The sequence below is a fragment of the Platalea leucorodia genome (assembly GCF_965183815.1).
Source record: "Platalea leucorodia genome assembly, chromosome: 3".
NCBI classification, from domain to species: domain Eukaryota; kingdom Metazoa; phylum Chordata; class Aves; order Pelecaniformes; family Threskiornithidae; genus Platalea; species Platalea leucorodia.
In genome coordinates, this window is record NC_138825.1 from 114,218,505 (window position 1) to 114,236,365 (window position 17,861).

The window sequence follows — 17,861 nt, forward strand, 5'->3', positions numbered from 1 at the left end:
CTGACAACCTACGAGGGTAAATTTGCTCTCTTTTGCTAGGTGTCCCCTTTCTCAGTTAAGAAGAGTAGAATCCAATGTCAGCACTCTTCTTCCAGTACACAGCCCACTGGATTGTTCGTAAGGCACACAAAGAATCTTGGAAGTATTTCCAAACAAATACACCAGAACTCTTCCTTGAGAAATGGCTTCTGAAGATGAAAAGATAAAATTTTTAATAAGTTTCCTGAATAGCACATAATTTTCCACCTTGAGATAGAACAAAACTTGAGTATTTACAACAATAACTCAAAATAATACTAGTTACTAAGACAGGTAGATTAAAACCATTTTATTTTTGGTCTACCCTTGTCTTCAGTACATTGGCCAATCATCCTCTTTAAATGTGAAATTACTTTTTTAAAAAAGAAATAAAAACCTGCCACTTTACTTCCAACCATAACATTCTGACCAAGCTGTCACTCTCTCAAATGACATCTACCACTAGCACCAACCTTAATTCCCTGCTTGTTATATTTCCCTAAGAGCATGTGTGCAATCTTCCATACTGCCTGTTCCTGCTTCAAAGGAACACCTTAAGGCTATCTAATCAGCTTAATCATTTTCCTGCTAATACTTTTGCCAGATAATACTTACAAAGATGTAATAAGTCTGCCGTTCTGCCAGTACTGCTCTCTATCAAATTGGTCAGTACTGTTTCACTGTTTTTCTTACCTGAACCTCTTCTACGTCTTGTTTCAATAAAATTGAATAAAATTGTAATAAAAATAAAATAAAAAAAATCTGGATCAAGGACTACTGTGTTACAGTAGTACGACAACAAATAATAACGATGACAAACTGTTGGAGAGAAAGAGAAGGAAGTGGAAGATAATCTGATGTACGTGTTGTTTAAATGATCAATGTGATCCTTGGATGTACATATGAGGAACAAGACACAAAAAAAGTTGGTGAGACTTTCTAGGGGTTTTTTTTCATCTATTAAAAAAAAAAAAGTCTTTCCCAAGTTACTGGTGTTTGCAAAACTAATTTACTGGAAACACACACAGTTTTCCTTCTCTCACATTTGTCATCCTTTAATAGATTTAAAATGTTTTCTTAAATAATGATGTTGTTTGCATAGTATTTATTAGGCATTCAACACAAGCTCAACAAGAAAACATAAAAACCTAAACTGTTTGGTATCAAGCTGTGTAGAACTTGCATTTTGTAATTTTAAGTATTAATTCTTTCACATCTTCACATTTTTAATAATATATCCTTTTTAAGAGATAAGCACAAATGTTTCTACATCCATTAGATACCTAGTTCAATCAGACATGATTCCTGTTCTAACAAACACTAATATGGAAAGATCATTATAGCTGTACTGCCGGTATTGAAAAAAGTCTTAACAGTTTTTAATTGAGAAGACCATAATAACTGGCTAGTAATAATAGCTGGCCATAAGGGAAATTAGCAAAATCAGTAAAGGCTGACTCTTATTGCAGCATTCACAGGGTTTACAAATTCTTTGACTTTCTTAAAATTGTAACAGGCACTTAGAAAAATCTCTACAGCAATTTGTGTAAATACAAATGAAGTTTGACAGGTAAGACAGATAAGAAGTCATATTCAACTTGTTCTCCTTCTAATGTTATCTGTCAAAAACCAACCAAACAAACAAGAAACAAAAACCAAACTATAAGATGTGATTTACTCAGCACAGATCAGGACAAGTTACTGTCAGTATCACACCACCAGACATTACCAGTAAGCCTCAGCTGGGGATCAGGGCCTGCCTGACTAGATGTTTTAAAGCAGTATTTTTCTTTGACCATCCTCTGGGAGTCCCACCTGCGAAGGCCTTCAGAATCTGTATGTCACTGTGATATTATACAAGCAACACTCGTTTGAAAAAGAGATGAGGTTTTGATTTGGGAATTTCTTCACCTTGATACCTAAAACAGTCTTCAATTTGATTTTTTTTCCTGGCAAATGGCTATTTCTTTTTTCTTTCACATCTCTTTAAAATACTTAATTTGACTATACACATCAGTCACGAGTCAGTTTTTCTCCTGTTCCTCTCCTTCTCAGTCAGTGGAAACACTTCTACAGCTATGGGAAAAGATAAATACTAAAAAGCTCTAATGTATACACATCATTCAGATAACATTAGATCATTGTAAGGCTATTTAGCTTGTTTACTTATTTTAAGACCAAGAATATTTCAAAATGCTCTAAGAAGGAATATTATTCTTTTGGTTTTATTTTTAATGTAAATGATCTTCAGACTGTAATATAGAAATGACTAGGAACACTGATGAGAAAAGCTGCTCAGATCATTGAGGCTAATCTGCTCACAATCACCCCAAATACATAACTGATGTTATGGACCCTTCTGGATTAAAGTTGCAAAATATTTCCATCATCTTCTGAACTGTAATCTTTTAGTAATGGTCAAAAGCTGCAACTGCAGTGAGCTCCAGGAATACGAACGGGAACGCAAGAGGGCACGTCAGTTGTGTTCAGATCCTCGTAACACCAGATTTGTTCTAAATCATTTTAAGTGATCCTAAGAAAGAGATAATGCTACAGAGGAAGACACATACACCAAGGAAAACCCTAACGGTTAGCAAAACTAGGAGATGACAGCACATGAGCAAAGCAAGAGACACCAGGGAGCAGAGTGTAAAATTCCTGCTGCAGACACAGCTGCACTTTGATCACCATCCTGTCTCTAGTTGTTGCCCATCTCCAGTGCCTCTAAGGAAAGCAAACTACACCTCTGGAAAGCACTTACATTTCAAGGAGAAGAGGAGAGCTCTCCCTAACCCTTGCAGAAACTGCCACAATACCTGTAGCAAGAGATTCAATGTGCTATAAATTTGATGGAAGGGGAGGTGAGAAAAAAAGAAAGGAAGAATGAAGAGAAGCACATATAGGCTACACTTTTCCTCATGTACCAAAGCAGGAAAAAAATTTACAGGAAATAAATAGGTCACTGAAGAAGTAAAATCCTGAACGTGCCTGTTCACTCAAGAAGTAAAATCCATCCCACCATAGGACAGCTATTCATTAATTAATTCAATGACACTTGTCCTCAACTGAATCTGTTGTCACGCCGTGAGTCAAGAGTACATTAAGTTAGATGCAGCACCGTATGGATTTGGGGTGGCCTACCTTTCAGATCACAGCTGTCTCATGTCTGATTTGCTCAAAGCAAAAGATAAAGTGTATGGCTGAGATGGAAGACCAGAACATCTCAGAAATAAAACCTGTACTGTCACATCACTCAAGTGCAAGGATACCTCAACTTTCTTCATCCTCCCACTGCTGCAGCTGCGTATATTGTTGGGTGACAAGACTGGTTTGTTCAGGATCAGCTTTCACAACCATTTTTAAACGGATACAGGAAGCAGCAAATCCCACCACCCACCAGTGAAACCACACCAAGTCAACATATAAGGATACCTACTAGAATACCTTTTATAAGCTACAAAATGCATCAGAATAAAGTTGCACAAACTACCAAAAAAATGAAGTAGAGATGGGCTGAGCAATAAATCTTCAATTATCAAACCTGTAGGTAGGTCTTATACATTGAGACAATATTAAAACAATTTTCTATTTCAGATTTATAATCTTAAATGATCCATCAGAAGTTTTTGCAACATACTCTAATGTTTCAGGTATATTTAACGATTTTAAAGCATGTTCATACTCTTAAAACATGCTTGTCACCACAGTACTGTACATGGGTGATGCAAACAAGTAATTTCATACTGTACTCAAAAATGTAGATCTGGATTTTGTAGATCCAGGAATGCAGCCGTGGACTCCAATTCTGTAGCTTCCTTTCTCACCTTCACCACAGATTTAATTCAGATTTCTCTTTTTTCCAAGAACTGAAACTGGATGTTTTAAAACTTCATTCCAGATGAGTAGCTGTATAAAACAAATGCTCCTCGATCACAGTTTAAAAGCCAGTACCATTAGCTCTCATTTAAAGTGGCCAAGTTTAAAACACTCTCAAACTTACATGTTATACAGACACAATTTATAACATGTTATACCAAATGCAGATTACACAGGTGACTGAGGGCTTCACAGTCCTAGTCTGCTTAGGGGTTTAAGGCTAGTACTAACTTAAAAGGGTTATTTGAATTTCTGGGAAAATTAGTGAAAAGAAAATATGTACATTTGCAGAGAAATTAGAATAAACTAATTCATGACAAAAAAACAGGGAAAAATAAAAGAGTTGGTGAATTATAAAAGGAACATGAAAACACAGGTAAACAGTTTGTAAATAAGCACTCACAATTGCAATTAAATTGGAACAAATTAATTTTATTTCCAAAGTCCTGCCTTCTTCCACTATCAGGCAATAAGGATCTATGATAACAATTCAAACTGCAGACATATGACCATAAATGACATTTCATGCAAATGTGTTTTTTTGCTTTATGAACAGAAATACATTGGGAACACAAAATCTACAAAAGACTGGAAAATTAAAATATTTCAAAACTGGAGTCTAAAAAGAACAAACTATCTCTTTGTGCTGGTTTTTTTTTTTTGACTGCTTTTTTTAATAGAAGGAATGTTGTATGTTTTGAAACGTAATGGTTAAAAACTGAAACACTTGGATAGGAAGGCAGCATACTCGGCTGCTGCTTCAAGATCATTATGCTGGGAAACTAACTGGATCTTAAAAGGACAAAAGGTTGCTCAAGATGCTGGTATGATTAAAGATGTGATGAAAGTGGAATCTGAGGAATATTTTCTGCCAACAAAGCCCCCAGAAGAGACTGAATAAGAAAGAATTGAGAGTTAAGCTGTTAGTTTTGAATTATGAATCAGATGTTACTAGCACACAACCTTAAAATAATATTACCTGTTGTTTTTATTTCTGCTTCAGAAATTACATTAGAATTGGATTATGCAGCGTACAGCACCCATTATACAAAAGCACGTTCTGCAGGATTTTTTAACTCTATCTGCAGAGGTACCACAAACACTGGCTAGAATTATCAGAATACTCCAAACTGGGAAGAAAACGCAGTTAACAAATTTGATTTCATCTATACATTTTGTTTTAATGTCAAACAGCCATCCATCACAAAATTAAATCATATAGTTAACTAGGACATCTGCAGTATTTGTAGGCTACTGAATGTTAATATCTGCATATTCTAGAAATTGTCTTGAATTTGTACTGAAGATATTTCAAGGTAAATTCCTAGCAGATGAAACTTCGTTACAAAAGTAACACATGATGTTTTAATAGCCAGCAGCAGAAGAAACAATGACAACAAAGTGACTTTAAGCCCAAACAAAACTACTAGGTATACGTTAAATCAACACAGTTTCCAATAGAGAAGCCAGTACTGCTGCAGGAAAAAAAAAAAAAAGAAAAAAAAAAAAGAAAAAGCAAGAGGCTGCTGTTAAGTAATAAAACATAAAAATAATTTGAAAAGTTATCCAGACAATTATTTCCTCAGTTACGTTAAGTGACTTGTGTCTGAAGAGTTGAACAAATTGCTCTAGTGCTCTGTTTTAAATGTTTTTTTGCTTTGTTTTTAATCAGCTCTTCCAGCAAGAGTGAGGAATAATTTGTCCCAAGAGAAAATGTTTTGATAGATTCTTTTCTACCTTGTGTTCTCTTACAGACTCTCTCTTACTGGGTAAGACATTGAAAAGTCAGATTTAGGTAGAAAAATCTCATCTCGTCATTTCACCTGAAAGCTGTTTTACTGGAACTAACACATGATATATAAAAGGTTAAAATGTCAACTGAAAGAACACCTCTGAAAATAGAAAATTACTACATAATTTTGAGTAAAGTGCCTACTAAATTCATGGTACATAATTCATTTCCCATTTGCAGTCAGCATTACTCTCAGTAAATAATGTCACAGTTTAGGTAATTATCCTAACCTTCTGTCCATCTCCCTTTTCTCTAAAATAATCATTGTGTTTTGGTTTTGAATAAATTACGTTATTGATTATTCTTTCAGAATATGTCTTTAATCTTGATCTATATGGCAGCAGCTGTAGTCACTTACAGACTTTGGGACAAGTGTACATTCCTACTGCAAAACTTTAGTACAATATGTTTTAGCTTCCTAAGATATGGTATCCTTTTAATTTGTAGTTACTTGACTGGATACATGCAAATATTTCCATATCTTATTAATTTAAAGCTTGAAAACTAAATATTCTGTGAGCTACATGACAAAACAAAACACCTAATTTCCTCTTCCCTGACAGTTATTAAAATGCCAGAAGTCAAATATCTTTGCATCCTAATCCAGAGGCACTGTTAGCACTTCTGAGTAGAAGCGTGAGTTTCTCAGTGACCACCTTCTCTTATTGCAATACATAATTTCATTAATTGCTTCTTAGGCTAAATTTATTCAGGCTAATCTAGCATTTGTCTTCAACTCTCCAAGATGGGAAAAAAACAAAACAAAACAAAAAACCCAAACCAAACCAACAACAACAAACCCCCCCCCCAAATCACCACAAAACACCCCACCAAAAACCAAAGAGATGGAGGAGCCAGCTCTCTCACTGGATGGGAATTCAGTGCTGTCTGACAAGTTACCTATATTGCCAACCCAGATGAATAAATTTTGCTAAAATATTTTGTATTCTGAGATGAAGTATGTTATAGAAAATTTCAATCAGGCTGCTTGCAAAATTAATGATGTTCACTGACTGGAGAAAATAGTTACAGAAGCACAGAAAAGGAAAGTAAAAGAAAGATAAAGCCAACTGACTAGGGGAAGACTACTTCAAAAAGCTGTTGGTCACCTTTATACTGTTTCCCAGAGAAGAACAAAACCCTCTGCAAGGAGAGCATTAGCACTTATCCCAACTACCTCCCCTGCATGAAAAGCCACAAATATGTCTCCAGAGGAACACAGGCAAGCTAGACCTCAAACCTCTGCTGAAATGAAAGGCTAGTTTGAAGATTCTCTCTTCTAAAAGAGTATTTCTGAACAGCTGGCTCAAGAACAACACTTGCTCTGCTTTCAGAAGTAGGATTTAACAGAATAGCTTATGAGCCCTTGAGAAATAAATAAGTAACACTGTAACCATCTCTTTTTCTTAAGCACAATTTATCTTGAAGGAAAAAAAAAAAAGGGAACACACACACACACCCTAAACAACTATTTAACAATAGTGATTTTTTGAGTCACCTAAATATTATTTGGTCCCAACTAAGAATGATAATGCTTGGTAGTACTGTGTGTTTAACGAAGAAACATGAGGATCTGTGAAACACTGGCTTATCTATATCAAACGCACCTCAACCAAAGGAACATAGATGTCACAATCTGACTGCAGTGTCACTACTTGCTGGATTACTAATTCAGGGATCACACTGGAAGATGTTCAAAAATGTCCACAATGACTGCTAGTTCAGGAGAGCTTACCTGAGTTTTAAGCCTTCAAACATAGTAGCGTTTAGTGATCTCTCAATTTTTGTTAGCTTAGATATTAATTAGTTTTTAAAAATGTGAGTTTATTTGTTGAAATACCACTGAGGAATAAGTAAATCAATGAGGAAAACTCACAAAATGTGATAGGCCAAAGAGGAAACTAAAAGGGTTAAAAAAATGTACCTGGAAAGTGTCATATAAAGAACGGTAAAGCTGATAGCAAAAAGTTCTGAAAAGTCACTCAAAATCGGGAAGCCAGGTAGAGAAACGGTAGGTCACTTGGTGACAAGGTGTGAAAGGGACACTCATTGGTAAGTCCATAGCAGAGGAAATCAATGAGATCTTTGTGTCAGCCCTCACTGCTGAAGATGTAGGGGAGAGACCTCAGAAGTGCTAGATGAGTTAGAAGAAAAGACCTGGGAAGCATCAGGCCAATTAGGTAAGTTATGTGCTTGCACACCACCATGACCAGATGGCTTTCACCCCTCAGTTCTCAAGGAACACAAATGTGAAATTACATTAAACGGCAGGCTAAGGTGCATCAATGAACGTTATAAAAAAGTGCTGTGCCAGAGTGCAAGTCCCATCTAAAAATGGATCTCAAGGGGATCCTCACAGGGACCACAGGCCAGCAAGTCTGATTTCCATCCCGGTAAGGTGTCAGACTCTGTAACAAAGAATAAGACCACTGAGCACATGCATTAACAGAGCTTGGTAGGAAAGAGTCAGCATGGCCTCTGTAAAGGGAAATCCACTTTGTTAGCTTGCTGGAGGACTATGAGTGTGTCAGTGAGCACATGGACAAAGGGAACCCTGTGGCAAAATACACACAGATCTTCCAAAATTCTTTGCAAGTTCCCCCATCAAAGTCCAGTCAGGAAACTTAAGTTGCCAAGGGACTGGAAGAAAGGTCCTTTTATGAACTGAAACCTGGTGAAAGGAGAGGTGAGAGCTCAGTGATCACTTTTCAGATAGGGGAGAGACAGCAGCAAGTCCTCTAGGGGAAGGTTTTGAGATCACTCTTATCAATGACCTGGAGAAAGGATAAGCAATAAATATTTAAGTTTTCTGCTGATACTGAGCTCTTTGAATTATTCAAATGTCATGCTACATATAAAGACTACAGCGTCTGGCCTACTTTAGTACTTAAAAACAAAACAAAACAAAACCCAAACAAACAAACAAAAAACAAAACCCAAAGAAAACTTCTCCCAAGATCAGTTCTTAGTCTGCCAGTTAATGGCTCATTCGTGGTACCTTCCCCCACTGCCCTCCCTCTCCCTGTTTCTCCTCTCAGTCACAGGCTCCACACACACGCAGGAAGGTCAAAAGAAGAGATAACAGCACAGCATAGATTCAAGGAGTTATACTCTCATCTTTCCCACTTTTCCTCTTAGAACCATCAGATGGGCACTGGACTCAGAAATAGAAGCATATACCAAATGAGATAGATTTCCCCGCCCTCCCCTCCCCCCAAGTATTAATGAATAATAGTATCTGAACATGCACAAGCAAACAGCCTGGTATATAAAAAGATAAGAAGTGCTAGGCCTAAACAGCAGCATGAAAAGCAAGTGGAGCAACCTAAAGACCAGCAAAAAAAATTGAACTTGATGCAGAACATACAACAGAAACTTCAAACAGTGAAGCAAAGGGGAGAAATTACACCGTCAAAGAAAATTTGCTAGTTTTCAGCATCACTAACCAAACAGAAAGAATGGCCAAAGAGGAGTCAATAGCTTGATTCAGGACTGAAAATAGTAATGAAAGAAGGTTATGTTTTAAATCCATCATAAGCCAACAATAAAGAGCACTACCATTTTAGCGTCTATAGCAGACTTAGTGCTAGCCATTGAGTTTACAGATAAAAAGTTGAATGTCAAGACAGAATGAAACAAGACTGTCTGACACAGTTTGTCAGTATTGCAATCAATGTTAGACTCCAGTAGAACTTTATGTACACAAATTCAGTTTGAGATTAAAAATGTATATATTATTTCTAGTGAGTTAAGTTCATAATAATGCCTGACCAACCCAGAGGCCTTCTATGATGGAGTGACTGCATCAGTGGACAAGGGAAGAGCTACGGATGTCATCTATCTGGACTTCTGTAAGGCCTTTGACATGGCCCCCCACAACATCCTTCTCTCTAAATTGGTAGGATACGGATTTGATAGGTGGACTGTTCAGTGGATAAGGAATTGACTGGATGGTTGCATTCAGAGGGTAGTGGTCAATGGTTTGATGTCCAGATGGAGACCAGCGAAGAGTGGTGTCCCTCAGGGGTCTGTACTGGGGCCAGTGCTGTTCAATATCTTCATCAATGACATAGACAGTGGGATCGAGTGCACCCTCAGCAAGTTTACAGATGACACCAAGCTGAGCGGTGGAGTTGACATGCCTGAGGGACGGGATGCCATCCAGAGGGACCTGGACAGGCTGGAGAAATGGGCCTGTGTGAATCTCATGAGGTTCAACAAGACCAAGTACAAGGTCCTGCACCTCGGTCGGAGCAATCCCCAGTATCAGTACAGGCTGGGGGATGAAGGGATTGAGAGCAGCCCTGAGGAGAAGGACTTGGGGGTCCTGGTGGATGAAAAGCTGGACATGAGCCAGCAATGTGCTCTCGCAGCCCAGAAGGGCAACCGTATCCTGGGCTGCATCAAAAGAAGCGTGGCCAGCAGGTCGAGGGAGGTCATTCTGCCCCTCTACTCTGCTCTGGTGAGACCCCACCTGCAGTCCTGCATCCAGCTCTGGGGCCCTCAGCACAGGAAAGACATGGACCTGTTGGAGAGGGTCCAGAAGAGGGACACAAATATCATTAGAGGGCTGGAGCACCTCTGCTATGAGGAAAGGCTGAGAGAGTTGGGGTTGTTCAGCCTGGAGAAGAGAAGGCTCTGGGGAGACCTTATTGTGGCTTTTCAATACTTGAAGGGGGCTTATAAGAAAGATGGGGACAAACTTTTTAGCAGGGTCTGTTGCGATAGGACAAGGGGTAATGGTTTTAAACTAAAAGAGGGTAGATGTAGACTAGATATAAGGAAGACATTTTTTACAATGAGGGTGGTGAAACACTGGACCACATTGCCTAGAGAGGTGGTAGATGCCCCATCCTTGGAAACATTCAAGGCCAGGCTGGATGGGGCTCTGAGCAACCTGATCTGGTTGTAGATGTCCCTGCCAATTGCAGGGGGGGTGGACTAGATGGCCTTTAAAGGTCCCTTCCATCCCAAAGTATTCTATGATTCTATGATAATTTAGGAGTGTGACAGGTTGTTATTACTATTAAACACAAACCAACATGCAACCATTTAATGAGCATTTGATTTCCAATAAGAGATTACCTCACATGTACAGACTTAACTTATAGCTGCACTACAGTGCCATGTAATAAGGTTAAAGCCATTAGACCTCATACAACATGGGAAATACATCTGCTAGCCCATAAGATCTGTCTTTCTCCCTCCTCCTGTATACAGCCTTCTTATACAGTGTTTATTTCCAGTTCAAATGAAGTCTTTATTTTCAACATCCTACATTCAGAATATTACCTAAAGCTGTAGCATAAGGACCACGGATGAGAGTTCTGCTTCTCTGGCTTAATATAACTATATTTATAATTAAGGTCAACTTTATACAAATAAGCGACAGAGCTGCCTTAGGAGCCGGGTCAAGCCTGTAGAATGAACTCCAGTAAGATTAACACAAACTTCTACATATTCAGTCCCAAGTTCAAAGCACTCTTCTTTTGACCTTGCTTCCATTAATGCAAAAAAAGATAAACACATATCAGCATGTGACAATTTAAAAACCGTTCCACATGCTGTTTTTCCCCTATGGGAAAGGAGATGAGAGAATAAGACACACGACATATTTGTCACAGCCACTTAATGCACTTAAAGCCTACAGAAGCCATTGAGGTGAGGGCAGTATAGAGAGTCTAAATATGGTCTTCTGAAGTTAGATGTGAATAGACAGAAACAATGGTCTAACAATGACAGGAATAAAGAGAAACAGCACAGGAACTAAAATACACAGTGGTTGTGATACAAACAGAGAGATAAAACAAAAACAAAACCAGAAAAAAAAACCTACCTTGTAGACACTGAATTTATGTGAGGTGAAAGCAGACCTAATTCTGCCTCTTACAGAGAGACTGATAGAGGCTTCCATAAGCAGCAAGCAACAGAAAAGGGAAGCAGGCTAAGTGCACAGAGCACAAGTTCACTGTATAAATGCACCCTTTCACATAGTGACTGAAAAGCCAGTTATATCAGGCTACTTAACTCTGTGGAACTGAGCTCCCAGCTTCTTCACCAACTCTAGGCTGCATCAAAAGCATCACTAAGAAGAATCTCTGAGGTTACTGTTTCAACATATTGCCAGTTGCAATGCACAAAAGGACACGAATCAAATTAATTTTCTTGAATGAAAGTAACAGGTAAGGAATAAAAACCTAAGAATTTTCTGGTAAGAGCAACTTTCCTCATCTGCTATTAATTGCAAAATTCCCACTCCCCTCTGCAACTTAGCAGTATTTGTTAGAACTATTACTTGATGCTCCGAGAAAAAGCTTGCCCCCCAGCCAAGGTCAGTAAAATACTCCTCTCCAAAACCACAGAAACACCTCAGCATTAGATTATTAGCATGAGGACAGGTACATAACATATTAATTAACCTTAGGGTAATTAAACTTTTTCACTCCTTTCTAGAGCAAACAATCCCCTTGATATATTTATTCTAGTTACTTATCAGATCACCAGGATAGGACAAATAAGGAGATAAGCTGTTAACAGCAAAAATTATCCAGCACATTTCTTGCTCAGCTGTACGGCTTTTCTTCTCATCCATCAAGACTGGGAAGCAGTGAGCAGTGGATCAGAGTGGCAGTGGGGAGACAGCTCTGATGCTGTGCAAGCAGGGTTCAGCAACAGCCAAAACACTGGTGTGTTATCAACACTTCTAGCCACAAACGAAAAGCACAGCACCATAGGGGCTGCTATGAAGAAAGTCAGCCCATCCTTGCCAGGCCCAGTACAGACCTAAACCAAAAATAAATACAGCTTCTCCAAGGGTAATGAAGTCTCCTCACACCAATGCCTTCCACAGCCAGTCCATTTCTGGAAATTGTCTTCTCTTCTTCTGTCTGGCATTATTCTTACAGACCTTTATTTGTGGTTTTATTTGGTTGTAGAGCTCCTTTAACATCTTCCTCAGGATAAGAAACTAATATAGCTCAGATGCCCTAAACTATAACTATTATGTTTACATTATTATTAACAACTAAAATTCAAAATTGTCTTGGGTACAAAACTAAAGCAGTACTTTACACCCAAATCCCTTTTCTTCTCCTTAAAGCAAAGTAATAACTTCATCAGAAATAGAAATTATCAAGCTGATTTCCTTTTGGACATCAACACTGCAAAAAAAGTTAATGAGAATTTCTGGCAATTTATGATTCTTTTTTGATGTGCAGATACTAGCTGTCAGTATTTCATGCCATAGTAAAAAAAAAATCAGGTCTTCATCCCACAGACCCAATCATTCCTTCAAAATGTCTTTCTTGACTAACTAGCAAGTCCTAAAAGCCTGTCTGAGCCAGTGGAAGAGGATCTCTTCTCCCCCTTACTCCCCATTATCCTTATGACACATCTATCATTTTCATTCTGAGAACATTTCTCCCGTTATGCCAGAGGTACTCATGTACTGTTTTGAAAGATTTATGTTACTTTAAAGTAGACATAGGAAGTGTAGACCTCTCCATGCTTCTATACAGCTTCTTATAAATTCAGCTAGAGTTTTCAGACAGGATACTTGATTCAATGGACTAGAGAAATTACACCTACTGTGACTCAGATGCTGTTAAACAGAAATATGCACTCTATGATCTTGAGGATCCACCTTCTAAGCATGTGGCAGAAGTGCCGGATTTAGATCTTTACTGAATATGTAAAGATTTAGAACAGGGGGAAAAAGGATTGGTTATACACCTTCACCCACAAAAATACTCTCAGTTATCATATAAGAATAACGCATAGCTTTGAATTATACCATTAAAGGACCTAGGGACGCACTTCTGTTCTGAGAAACAGTCCGAAGATAAAAGGTGATTCAAGACACCAATGGCATGAGCTGGAAGACAATCTACTATGGAATTATATCTACAACTGAGTTTATCATCTTCATAAAAGTTTGTACCATAACAGTTTAAGATCAGGGTTTCCCCGCCCCCCCACCCCGAGCTCTTAGGAAACACAAAAATAAAAACCATGGCCAGATCTGTTCCCATGGATAGCAACTGGTATGGCATTTGAGGAAAGCAACTTGGAAGCAGAGCCATTCTTTATTACCAGTATTTAAGATGTACTTTTAAACAAATAGCTGATTTGCAGTGGAAACTGAGCATTTCAGTCTGGGTGGGTTGTGGGGTTTTTGGGGTTTTTTTTTGTTTGTTTATTTGTTTGGGGTTTTTTGGTGTTTGTTTGTTTTGTTGTTTTGTTTTGTTTTTTTTTTTTGGGGGGGGGTAGATGGGACTACTTATTTTGCTCAAAAGCATTTGTTTCTATTTCTCCTTTTCTACTTCAGTGACACTCCCTAACTGGATACTCTTGGAATTAGTAACAATGAATGTATTCTCCTGTGGTTTTTTTCTTATTGGGCATTCAGATCTCTTTTTTTTTATTATTTTATTTATTTAATTATTTATTTTTCTTGGTGTGCTGTTCACTCAGGATCTTCTCATACAGTTGTTTTCCAAAGCTACTGCTTACAAGTAGTACTTAAGCATATATTCTTTTCAGCAAACAACAGAATTCACTGCTTATCACAGTCACGTACAATATTTCACCAAGATGGAACAAAAGATTTAGCCAAAGATCATATCAGTAAGAGATAAACTACATGGTGCTACTGGTAAGATGTTGCTTATTAAACAGCAACTGGAGTAGAAATAGTTCAATCTTTAACGTCTCTGTCCTCCTTCTTATGACTTACTCTTCCAAAAGACTTCATAGCTCTTTCTATAAAGTAAGATTGTCTAGAAAAGCTAAACTAAAAAAAAAAAATCTTTTTTTTATCAAAGGTGTCTTGCAACAGGTGGACCTAGACTCAAAGAAAACTATTTAACAAACATGAATGAATTCCTCACAAGCAACCTATTTTGCAAGCCCCACAAATTTCAGTTGTAGGCTAAGTTTTCCTTTAGCTTCTAAACAGAAGATAGCAGAATGTAAATCTCAGCAGAAACATGAAAGGCTGCCTAATTGCAGAACTGGGCAAATATCAAAACTGGCTTTCCCTCTGTAAATTAGGAATAATTCTGAACATGAAAAAAAAAAAATCTCCTCTTATGCCACGGTGGTGATTAGTGGTCCCTCTTTTCAGAAAACTTGTAACCAGAAGTGTTCTTTTAGCTGTAATGCAGAGCTAGGCTGAAAACCAAACAGTCTAGAGAGAGCTTCTGTAGAGGAGGAAGGAACTGGTGTAAATTCAGAAAGGCTCTCTTGGAGTGGCAAAGAAGAGTTTTTACTCAGGTATCTTAGCAGGAATGGCAATTGGTGCCTTACTGAACTTTGGTAGGTCACCTCTGATTTAGTTCATAGTTTACCATGTAACTGCTTCAATCACAGGTGATGAATAAGAAGCAAAGCTGTGCCATTTCAAAAAGAGACACTTGTCAAAGGAAATAAAAAAATTCGTGAATGAATGAGGATGAATTTTCAGAACACCACAGGTAAACTAAAATACAAAACAACACACCTCAAGGAAGGCTACGGAAACTTTTTGAATAGCACTCTTGTTGTTTAAATGGACACTTGACTCTTCCTAGGAAGTACTATATTGTATCAGTATTGCAAGATGTCAGCATAGGCTATGCTCATTATTGCTTAGTGTTTATAAGCTACTTTGAAGACTGATAGTCTTATTACCTATAAATGACACTTGATATTGTGCTTCAAAAAACTCTTCCACAAATTGTGAAGTACTTGTCTGTTTACCGCACTGTAGAAGAACAATTACACGTAACTTAACAGGCTGCTCACAGTGTAAGTCAGATCAGCTCCTTAACAGGCTTAACTCATGTACTGGCTTTTTAGAATAGCTTTAATGCTGCACATTAATGAATATAATTTTAAAAAGAAAGAGTACTAACCCTGTAGAGAGGGTGACATTTGTCCTTGAAACATGGTGCCAAACGAGCATAGATCTGCAGGCTATAGTAATAACTTGCCAGCTGGAGAGATAACGCAGAATGTAATTGCTTTTCAAAGCATTTGTTGGCATCTACCACCTAGGAGAAAGAGAGCATTAATTTAGATGAAAGAATTAACAAGCACACAACATTAAGTGCACAAACTTTCTAAAAAGCTACTTGCTGTGATTTAGAAATAGCTCTGAATATGTTTTTCTGGCACAGAAGTAAATCAGTAACCTACACACACACACAAAGATAATTCTACATTATGATGTTTTTCTCCCCTTGCACAAATACCTAACCAGAATGATTTTTCCAACTACATTTTTTGCTGCTTCTATACCACAAAGTTATTATCCATATTTCTGAGCTACATTAGAACTGTCAGTCAGGTGGCCCAATTATTAAGTAAGAAAATGTGTCTTTTCACCAGTGCCATGCTCATAAGCCAGTCCAACAGCATTTGTTCAGAGTTTCCTTTAAATGCACTAGCCCAAAATATAAAAACATGTATTTAACTGAATTCAAAGACTTAGATTTTAAAGCCCTAAGGAAATTACATTGTCTTATGGAATTCTGAAATGCTATGAGTAGTCTTTCCTGGCAAAAACATACAAAGCAAAATCACTATCAACATACCTGCGGCAGTGCAAGTAGATAGGCAAGGGACAAGGCCATATCATTTGGTAAAGCATCACTTGCCAGTTGTAGCAGAACTGCAACATATAGGGAATGGAAATAAAGCTTTGATTACTGACCCATCTAGCCTTGACAGTTAGCAAATGAAATGTTTTCATTTTAACCGTATTTTATTAGACACTAGCTTGAAGCACCCTATACATACTTAATTAAATTAACACTTATCAGTGCAATCCAGAAACAGATAATATGTAATTAAACTGCAGCACAGCTTTACCTTGACTTCCAGGCAAAGCATTTGATGCATTAACCAAACAAGAATGAGACTATGCAGTAACAGATGCTAAACAAAGCCACTAAAATATCACCTGTACTGATTTACGACAAATAAATCTTCTGCTTGTAAAATCAAGGCAGCAATGTAATGTTGTAAGCGTTCAAAGATGCCAACCAGAGGAACAGTACAACATGTCTTCTCTTCAAGCCTGAGCTCTAATTCACTTATCACTTAACACAACAAACCATATTAAAAACTTGACTTAAAAAAAAAAAAAAAAAGACAGCTGTAAGTGTAACATGAATTTTAAATAAGAACAGTGAAACACCAAAACCAGGTCCTGCCACATATTGCAAATAGAAATATCAGCACAACAACAGAGTCAAAATTAATGCATTGAAGAATAATTATTCTGATTATAAAAAGATACGCTTCTGATAAAACTGACAGAAAAATTACCTGCTTTTCCTACCTTATAGATGCCAAACTTGGTTTTTTGTTTAAAAAACCCACTATATTTTTCACTATGCAAATAGGAGAACCAATACACAGACACAATGTGAGCACCCAAGATTTGTTAATTAGTAACAGGATCTCTCCTTCATGCAGTTATCTCCTTCTGTACTGAAGTCAAGCATCACTGTGGTTGCTAGGGAAGTTCCAACAAACAGTTACAGAGTAACGATTCTCGTGATGCACTTAATATTCATTTTTGGCAGTAGAGAATATAAGTTATTAGTTCCAGGGACAACTTCAAAAATCTTATGAAACTTGGACCAGAAATTGCATAAGAAATTGTAAGTATATCAGGAAAATAACATTATAGTTTCCTTTTTTTTGATAGATGATATTATTATTACTCTTCCAATCAGCAGAAGCCATCTTCCAGCAATTTAGCTCTTTTTTTATTTTAAGGAAGCCTAAGATACCTATATTCCCACATTACACAAACTGCTCTTGAGGGCACGCTGGCAAGAAACCTGATTACTTTACACACACAGCCCCCCAGTGACTTCTTTGTTCCAAAGAATAATTTATAAAAGGCTTGAATGACCAATTACAATTTTCAGATTATCATTAATTTGCCATCAGCCTGAAGTGGATTTACATGCTGGCCCTCAGCCAGATACAAAAAACAAATTTCTATGTGACATGTCATCACAGAGGCTGTCTACATGACAATACGTCACAGTTACTGCAAATACAAGCCTGTCCAACAGCACCTACACTCTCTGCTTCAAACAGCTTTACCAATAGTTTCTTGCTGCTGACAGCTTGTTTCTGCTACATTCAAAATAACCTGTATGCTGTCCAAGCAAAGATA

The 17,861-nt window shown here is 37.6% G+C and overlaps 1 protein-coding gene across 2 annotated transcripts in view; it reads right to left on the minus strand.

Annotated features, from left to right (window-relative positions):
• Positions 1-17,861, minus strand: part of NBAS (NBAS subunit of NRZ tethering complex) — a gene marked incomplete at its 5' end in the record, with an annotated part of 188,793 nt that overhangs the window by 81,129 nt on the left and 89,803 nt on the right. For both annotated transcript variants that reach the window (XM_082306639.1, XM_082306640.1), the window contains 2 exons: positions 15,580-15,717; positions 16,261-16,337. In XM_082306639.1, the coding sequence (XP_082162765.1) occupies positions 15,580-15,717; positions 16,261-16,337 (215 nt within the window). The remainder of the gene's footprint in view (positions 1-15,579; positions 15,718-16,260; positions 16,338-17,861) is intronic.